The 9,787-nt window shown below is 34.2% G+C and overlaps 1 protein-coding gene across 1 annotated transcript; it reads left to right on the forward strand.

The window, feature by feature from the left end:
* The first annotated feature begins 1,999 nt into the window (after positions 1-1,999).
* Positions 2,000-7,624, forward strand: parm1 (prostate androgen-regulated mucin-like protein 1). Its single transcript, XM_084103617.1, has 4 exons — positions 2,000-2,126; positions 2,949-3,569; positions 4,793-4,871; positions 5,348-7,624. The coding sequence occupies exons 1-4, from the start codon at positions 2,090-2,092 to the stop codon at positions 5,427-5,429; spliced, it is 819 nt and encodes a 272-aa protein (XP_083959743.1). The 5' UTR covers positions 2,000-2,089; the 3' UTR covers positions 5,430-7,624.
* The last annotated feature ends 2,163 nt before the right edge of the window (positions 7,625-9,787 follow it).

Below are 9,787 nucleotides of genomic sequence, written 5' to 3' on the forward strand. Positions count from 1 at the left end.
CATGTTTGAAATGTCACTCTGAAACTACAGCTGTTCCCAGAACAAGCGCCTCGATGACACTGCTTTCTGTTTAGAGTCTTTGATTAAAAGGTATACAAATTCTTTCCTCTATCACCACATTAAACTACTAATGTGCTGACAGAATCAAAGTTTTTGATGAACTGTACCCCAAATACCAGCTTAGCTCAAGTTGGTGCTCTGGTTTGTTTAAGATAGTTTATCTGGCCTAGTCCGGTGTTTAACTGATTAATCTGAAAGCAGTGGAAACCAACTGGCCAGCTTAGACCAGCGAACCGCCTTATGCTTCAACAGGTTTCTTACTCTGCTTTGTACTATTTCTCATTGATATTACTGATACTGTTATCATCTCCATAATATTCCATGGTGCACTTGTTGTGAGTTGCAAAACAAAGTCAACATGCCCTTTGCTCCTACTGAGCTCCACACCTATGACTCTCTACACGTATTTTGACAGATCATCATGGAATGTGGTCAGGAATGAGGATAAACCTGACTAAGTCTCAGCATATGATGATAACACAACAGCATGTTGTTTCCGCCTGTAGTCTTGCTATAACAGAAGGCAGTTCGTGAAATCACCGCCAGGTGGCGCAAAGAGACGGTTTGCAACATTGCTCAGTAAGGCTGTAATTGTGTCGTTTTTACTTGTAGATGAAGATAAAATAATGAAATAAATTACTGTTAATAATAACAATTGTAATATAGTATTATAACATTTGATCTTGGTTAATTATGTATCATATAAGTGCGCATGTTTCAGCTTTTTGACTATTGTTAGTGAGATATTACAGTGATGGCAGTGCATGAAGTTTATTGCCAGAATATTTTAGATTATTACACGAGGTGTGCATTATTCCATAAAATAAAATAAAGTGACAGAAAAGGTGGATTTTTAGGTGGAACAGGAATATAGCCTATAACACGTGGGTTTATTTACTTTGTCAATATTGTGACCAAAGTGACCAAATTATTTAAAAATAAAATGTTTGAAACTACATTCAATAGCCTATCATTATCTTACAGTAAGCTTATTGGAGAAACAATAACTTATTCGAAGGCACAATGGGGACAAGAAGGATCTGTAATGGCATGCAGTTGCAATTTATGTAAAAAATACACCAATAATATATTTTGTGGAATAATATATTAATTAAAATGCTGAGCAATAATCACAGTGATTTTATTATTACATTCAGTAATGGATCTTAAAATCCTGCGTCTTTAATATTTGAATGGTCATAATGTCATATTGAAACATCACATTAACATTAAAGAGTATAGGCTTTATGTCAAACTACCTTAAATCAAGTACAATCAACTTAAATGTTTAAATAATTTCAACTTAAATTACATTAAACTGACTTAAAAAAAAAACAAGCTGAATCTTGTATAACTTATTAAAAAAAAAGTTTAAAATTGCTTAACTTATTTTGATGAGTTAAAGAAGAGTTAAAGCAATGTAATGTTGTCATAACTTAAATATTTTTTTAACAGTGACTTTTAAGGCTATAGCTGCTGCTATTGTGATTTTCTATTGGTGGGTCTTAAGTGAGTGACAGGTTATTGTCCCGCCCCCTCAGAGATGCTGCAAGAGGGAGAGGATGAGTTATTTTGATTAAAGATTAGGAGGCACATGAATAAATAAATAAAAATAAAAAAAACATGGAAAACAGTGTGCATGGATAAACAATTTATAATAAACACTGTGGTATTCCATAATTTCATGGTGACAAAGTGCACAGAGGTCTCAGTGAATCTATGATTTGCTTCGACCTAGTGTTGAGTTCTGGTCATTGCACTTCTATGGTCTCTTACGATGAACTGTTTATAATTCGTGCCATTAGCCTACACTCCGAATACAACACTCCGCTTTTGATCTGCCTAGAAACATTTGCCCGGCCCGCCTGTTTTTGCGCTCATCTGACATGTCATTATTAGACCGGAGGCGTGCACGTGTCCCCTGCGCGCTCACGACAAACGCGCGTGAATTGCTTGTCACTCACATACAGTGCGATAGAGAAACTGTTTAACAGACACTCGCTGCGTTAGAAACGAAAGAGGAAGGAACATGAAGATGTACTTCTCAGCGGTGGTGATATTAGCAGGTATGATTAAAATGGTTACCACTACACACACATTAAACTGTTTAACGTTACTCACTGTCACAGCTACTTATAAGTTATCAACAACAGATATAGGCAACATATTAGTCAATAATTATTTTACGGACCTTTAAATTGCTTTTGTTATTAATTAGACTATATTTACATGTAAGCGACACGTGAAATGGAAATTGTATTATTATATAGGCCTATTAGGTTTAACAAATATAACTTAGGCTTGTCATGCGCTACTAAAATTACCCTTTGACGTCACTGTATGTGTAACGTTAGCTCATGTGTGTTTCTTTAGTTTTATAAGCTGTAATAAAGGCAATGATTTGAATTTAAAAGTAATGCAAAACTACTGGACATTAAAGGGAAAGTTCACCCAAAAAATGAAAATTTTGTCATTACTTACTCCCTCAAGTTGCTCCAAACCTGTGAGAGTTTCTTTCTTCTGTTGAACACAAAAGAAGATATTTTGAAGAATGTTGGACATCTTTTCCGTTGTACTACAACAGGTAGCCTTTGACTTCCATAGTAGGGGAAAAAAAATACTATGGAAGTCAATGGGTGTCATCAACTGTGGTTGCCAACATTCTTCAAAATATCTTGTGTGTTCAACAGGTTTGGAACAACTCTAGGGTGAGTAAATGATCACAGAATTAAATTTTTGGGTAAACAATCCCTTTAAAGCAACTCCACGTAAGTGTTTCTTGTTTAGAAGATGTAGTTTTGGTGCAAGAGGTGGTTAGTGTTGACATGTAAGTTAATGTAGACTTTTTGTGCCTTTTTGGTTGTTTTTTTGTGTGTTGTGGCATGAAGGTTGGATGATAATTGGAGGTAACACAGCTAACACAACATTGACATCAACATCAACATCGACAGCAACAACTACAGCAGCAGCAACTACAGCAGCAGCAACTACAGCAGCAGCGACTACAGCAGCAGGGACTACAGCAGCAGCGACTACAGCGTCTCATTCATCGACGTTGACTTCTCCTTTCACAACATCTGCAGATGTCACAACGAATCAGTCTTCCTCCACGGTCCTCAGTACAAATGAAACAACAACTGGTTTACCTGTGAATTCCTCCTCGAGCACCACGAACGCCTCTACATCAGCTCAGACAACATCAAATACAACCTCTGGCTGCAATACTACCTCCTCAGGAGCTGATCTCACCAGCGTAGTCAACAGTACGACAAACGCATCGACCACAGTCTTGAGTTTGGTGACTGGAGCTCAAACAACATCCTCTTCAGAGAGTCCTACCTCACAGAAAACAAACACGACAGTGAATGTTACCAGTGTAATAACTACATCTACTACGGTAACTAAGCCTACAACTAACCATGTGTCCTCTGCTACTGTAAATACTGGTGAAAAATTACAAAAATCTACTGTTGGACAAGAAAAGAAGCACCCAGAGGCCCTGAGTTCAGGTATGAGTGCATGTTTTTTGCAACTTGTGTAAATATTTCATTTTATTGCAAATCATTTTAATACTGTGTTTCAGTTCCTGTTGATTTCCAATTTATCTAGTTGAAAGAACACAAAAGTTTTGTTTTATGACCTTCTGCTCCAGATCTTAAGTAGGTCAAGGGTGTATTTTCTTTCCTTATTAGACTTTATCTATAGTCTCCTATATCGTTTTCACAAACCGGATCAGTTCAGCTAAATTAAAATTGAAACTAATTTATTGAGGTTGATCAACTAAAGTGACTCTAAAAGATGAGATTTTAGTATGAAATTTAAGAAAGTAAGATGACTTTCTCAAGATATTACCATTTTTTATTCCTTAAGCCTGTAATTAAAAAATATTGCGAAATACTAAAATTCGTAGATAGCCTATTCATCAAGGCATTCGCAAACAGGTTTGTGTTTTTAGCAACTGGATTGATTATTTTGTACACATCCAAACCACTGATTCCCAAACACTTTAAGAGTGTCCCAAGTTAATATTTAAAACCGTAACTAAGTGATTGAACTTTTAACAGTTACCTAGCCTTTCCCCGTAAAGGTTATATCATCCCTTACCTTTTTATAGCATCTAAGATGTTGTTTGTACTTTATACTCAAACGGTGGCATTTGGAAACTTCAACCAGGCTTAAAACTATCTGAATGTCATTGCACTGAACAAGTGTCAGACAAACAAAACAAGTGTCATCTGCAAACAAATGCTACTAGAGCTTCTCTCAGAACTAACATTTTAGCTCAGTGACTTTTAGCTGGTGTCGCAGTGATTTTGAGTGGATGTCTGAAGCCAGTTCTCCTCGAATTCACACATACTGTAGCAGAGGAACCACAGGTGTAGTTCAGCACAGGAACTATGGACATGACAACCACAAAGTGGAACAATACTTTCTGTCTTCATTTTGAACACTATGAGTTTTGTTCTGTAATTTCAAAGTCAAATGTCCAAAGTATCTAAATTCATTCCAGGGGGACACTGTATACGAAAAGAAAGAGTGTGAGAAAATTACAGTCAGCTGAAGTTTGATTTGTCTTTTTTCAGTATACATTTTGTACATGATTTGTATGTGTTTTGCTAATAAATGATACAAACAATATAGTAATTATTCTTAATATGCTTAAAATAGGTTTCATGACTGACTGTATGTCATAATGATTGAGGAAACTAAATATTGTCCTCATTCTTTTTAGGGAGTGTCGTTGCCATTGTAATTTGCTTCCTTGCCATTGTAATAATCTTATTTGGTGGGGCGTACTACTTCAAAATACGGTGAGTCAAGTGCTGTTATTTGTTGATATCTTCCTTTATTTTTCTGCCAAAGCATTTTAGGGTGAATCACACAGAGCTGGTCATTTTTACATATTAAGAAATATGATGAAAAATAGAAATATATAAATTTCTTGCATTATACTTAAATTGCTAAGTATTTATACATACATCATGGTAGTGAGTTTAATATTTGCTGATTGTAATTAAAAAATGATGAATGAGAAGGACAACATTTTGCATTACAGTAGTTGTGAGGGAATGTGCATAAATTGCATGAAAATAAAAATAAAATCTAAAATATATGCTGTTTTCTTCATGCAAAATATAACTTCATATTTTTGTGGGGTGAATATTAAGAGTTCGACCCTTTCATTTTAAATCAAGTAGTAGGCGATAAAGTAAATTCACATTTTATTTTTCGCAATTATTGCTAAATGAATTGTCAGTGGCCTTTATGATTTGTTTGTGTGTTGCAGACGTTCTTCTTACGGACGTCTTTTGGATGACACTGATCACAGCACTATGGGGAATTTTCTCAACCCAATGTTTGATGGCTAAAAAGGGAAGTGTTCATGAAGAAACATTCATTTCTGAGAAGTAACCTACACACATTTCTTTAGCAATGAATTCGGTAGCAGCAGATTCTGTATTTTGGCCTCAAAATTGCCACTTCAGTCTAAGTATAGATCATACGCTGACCAGAATCAAGACGTTTTTAGAATGTACACTTTTAAAGGCATAGTTCACCCAAAAATTAAAATTATGTCATAATTAACTCACCCGAGCACATTTAAAGATATTTTAAATAATATGGGTAATTAAACAGTTGATGGACCCCATTGACTTCCATAGTAGTTTTTTCCCGTACTGTGGAAGTCAATGGGGTCCATCAACTGTTTAATTACCCATATTCTTTAAAATATCTTCCTTTGTGTTCAGCAGAAGAGAGAAATTCATACAGGTTTGGAACAACATGAGGCTGGGTAAAAGATGACAGAATTTTCATTTTTGGGTGAACTACCCTTTTAAAAATGAAGGTTCCAAAAGGGTTTTTCACAGAGCCATAAGAGCCAGTTTTGGTTCCTCAGAGAAGCTTTCAGTGAACAGTTCTTAAGGGTGTGTTCACATTTGGCATGTTTGGTTGGATTAAAACGAACTCAACGGTAGCTCTGGTGCAGTTCAAATGAAATATGAACACAACACAGACCAAAGACATGCAAACAAACCAAAAACAGGACGTGATGTCACAAGATGCGACCCAAAAAAGACAGAATGCTCAAGTATATCTGTTTATTCTCATCATAGTGGTGATGTTGCCCATCACAGGCGTCAGAACCGCGTCTCCTCGCAGCAGATCTTGGTTTGTGTGACTGAGGGATTCCTGACGCTGTTTTGACTAGTTTACACATTTTATAAGCTCTTCACGAGTTCTCAGCTGCTCAAAATACCATCATGTGTTGCTGTGCACATACAACAAGCGCATTTATCACAGATCACAGCATTGTTTTTGGTGTTCCGATGTGAAATATACGTAATAAAAGCCGCCCAATCAGGTTGAGAACGTATGCCTTTAGGTTCGGTATCTTTAGGTTTGGTGTTAAAATGGCAATATGAACGCTAAACGGACCAGAACTAAATGTTTTGGGGGGGGTTTTTTGGTCCGGACCAAACAAACCAAGCGTGAACATCCTTAAAGCATGAAAATCCAAATCCATGAAAGAACATTAAAAAAATAAAGAACCTTCTGTGGAATGGAAAGTTTCCGTGAACGTTAAACGTTCTACATGGAACCATCAATACCAAAAAGGAACCTTTATTTTTAATAGTGGCGAGACTTTCTGTAAGTATTACTATGAAGCCTGGAAATGGAAATTGTTAAGTGATGTCCTAGAAATGTATTTTTTTATTGATATTTTCGTTTGTGAAATGTATCGTCTAATTGTACTGGGTAATGACTAATTAGTTTGCTCTTATTATATGCGCAAACTGTTCGTCTCATGATCCTATTTTTCAGTGTGAATAAACCACATTAATAACATTAGCTGTAATGTTTTTTTTAAATCCGAGCCTCGTAGTGTTCATTATCGGTCTCTGAGAGTGACCTTATCATGTAGAATAATTACAGCTCTGCCCTCAGCTGTGGCCTCCACTATTCATCTGAACACAGTCTCTGTTTTAACAGCAAGAACGTTGTGCATTTCTGTAGCTTTAACAATAACAGATTTTTCCCCCTTGTCATTGTAATGGCAGGGATCTACGTTCAGCGTGCAATTAAGCATTTAAACAGTCAAGACTGTTATTAGAGACTTAAAAATAAGCCATCGAGCAGATGGAGGCACATTATCTGCTGTTCTGGTCTGTTTGAGATCAGGTTCAGTAAGTAGTGCTGCATTTATTTTTTAGTTTTTTGCATCCATGAATTTCTTTTTGAATGTTTAAAACCACTCTTGTTGTTTCCTCCCCTAGTTTTTTCTCACCTGTTCAACAGCAACCACTGTTTCCTGTTTTTGCAAAAGCCCTAGTTTCTAGAATGGCAAAAACCACAGCAGCTTTGTCTAAATCACTGGTCTTGTGCAGAAGCGACTGATTGTAAAACTGTCAATGTGTATGAAAAATGATCATATTAAACTTCATTAATATATATAAAGTTATATTTCAATTTTTTTTTACGTATGTCATGAATACTTTATTCAACAGAATTTGTGTTTAAAATCAAATGATTTCATGTTGATTAAAATTTCAATTTCACTATCCATGAATGTGGTGCACTTTTTTAAGTATTAGAGGCACAAGTCTGTTTTTTGTTTTTTTGTTTGTTTTTTTGTCATGAGACATATAGATATGTTTTATAAATCTAAGTTATCTAACATATATAATATCTAACATAAAGATGGACTTCCCTTACGAAAAATAAGTTTATTCAAGTATGCTATTAGTATACTTATTTTAAACTAAAAATAAGAAAGTATACTTTCAGTCTACTTTTTATATACTTCTCAGAAATATACTTTATGTACTTCTCAGAAATATACTTCAAATTGCACTTAAGTATACTTGACTTATACTGACAGAAACGTCTAAGTATATTTGGCCTATACTTGTTGATCGAGATATACTTAAAAGTATAATTAAGTATTCTAAGTATTCTTGGCTTGTACTTGTGTTTACTATTTTGATTGAGTAGCTTATTAAATACTTTTTTAAAAACATAATATTACACTCCGTCTTATAAACTAGCCTAACATGTTCAGCTTTATATAGTAACAAACTTTCGGGTGGAAGAGCTTAATATAGAGCAAATAAAATAAGCATGGAAAATAAGTTTATTCAAGTGTTCTATTATACTTCTTTTCAACTTAAAAGAAGAAAGCATACTTTCAGTCTACATTTTATATACTTCTCAAAAATATACTTAATTACACTTAAGTGTACTTGACTTATACTGAGAGAAAAGTCCAAGTATATTTGGCCTATACTTGTACTCAATCTTTTGATCGAGATATACTTAAAAGTTTAATTATTCAAAGTATACTTGGCTTGTAGTTGTGTTAACTCTTTTAATCGAGTAGCCTATTAAATATACTATTTTTACATCGTTTTTCATATACAGTCTTATGAAACTTTGTTTGAAAATATTGATATAAAACAGATATGTTTCTAATTCTGCATATCTGAATTTTTGTGTAGGCTAGTCCACTGGTGTACATAGGAATTTACTTTAATTCAACTTTTCCCCACCATTGACTGAATTTTCCAGCTATCCATGTTTTCACTGGTATACGGTAGGGGGCGCTATGACACATCTTCTAGTACAGATTCTCCGGATCAAAACACAGGAGAAGAAGCTGAAACAAGTGATAGAAGATTGCTCACTCAAATGTAAAATAATGTGATCATCAAACATTAAACAGCTTGTAAATCAAAACTGCTTAATGTTTCCAAATGAAATGAAGCGTAGGCCTAACCCATGAAGAGAAAACGACTGTGAAGCTTTGGAGGTGTTGGACTCGATCTACTCCACCTGTGTTTGATCATCGTTCTGGATCTGATCAAGGTGTAACTTAACTTAGTCTTTGACAAAAATGTGATTTTCTCAACTATTTTGTTTAAAATGTTGCCTTTCTTTATGAAACTTACCGACATTCAAGTGTTGATAAAAAAGGATGCATGAAGCTAATGAAATGCTTTTAAAATTAAAGTAGAGTTAAAGGTATTTTTCAAGTATAAAAAATAACATTTGAACATAGTAGTATAGGCCTACTGCAACTGCAAAAATTGTATATAAATAGTAAACTATAAGTATAATGTTAAGTTCACTTAAAGAAAACTTGTAGAATAAAACTACTAAACTAGTAGTTTACTGAGAGTACACTAAAAGAGCAAAAATAATATATAAATGGTAAACTATAAGTATGATGTTAAGTTCACTTAAAGAAAACTTGTAGTATAAAACTACTAAACTAGTAGTTTACTGAGAGTACATTAAAAGAAAACTACTAGTTGAGTAGTTTTATACTACAAGTTTTCTTTAAGTGAACTTAACATCATACTTATAGTTTACCATTTATATATTATTTTTGCTCTTTTAGTGTACTCTCAGTAAACTTGTAGTATAAAACTACTAAACTAGTAGTTTACTGAGAGTATACTTCAAAGTTGCTACAAGTTTTACAATAGTGAACTACTAGTATACCCATAAGTTCACTTGCAGTACAAATGAGAAACGTAATTATGAACTAGTTGTGCACTTAAAGTTTACTACTGTTACACTTATAGTACACTTAAACATATACTTTTATATACTTCAAGTGGGCCAATTTAGTCCCAAGCGGTATTAAAATAGTACACTTACAAGTTTACTACTAGTACATATTGACATTAGTATACTTACTACATAAAGTATACTTAAAAATATA

Source organism: Abramis brama, assembly GCF_963993115.1.
Source record: "Abramis brama genome assembly, chromosome: 25".
In the NCBI taxonomy this organism is placed as follows: domain Eukaryota; kingdom Metazoa; phylum Chordata; class Actinopteri; order Cypriniformes; family Leuciscidae; genus Abramis; species Abramis brama.

Excerpts from the sequence above, each read along its gene's own strand:
- parm1 (XM_084103617.1), top strand. The coding sequence starts at position 2,090 with ATGAAGATGTACTTCTCAGCGGTGGTGATATTAGCAG. Across the intron at positions 2,127-2,948 it reads AGCGGTGGTGATATTAGCAG|GTTGGATGATAATTGGAGGT; the intron begins GTATGATTAAAA and ends TGTGGCATGAAG. Across the intron at positions 3,570-4,792 it reads CCCAGAGGCCCTGAGTTCAG|GGAGTGTCGTTGCCATTGTA; the intron begins GTATGAGTGCAT and ends CATTCTTTTTAG.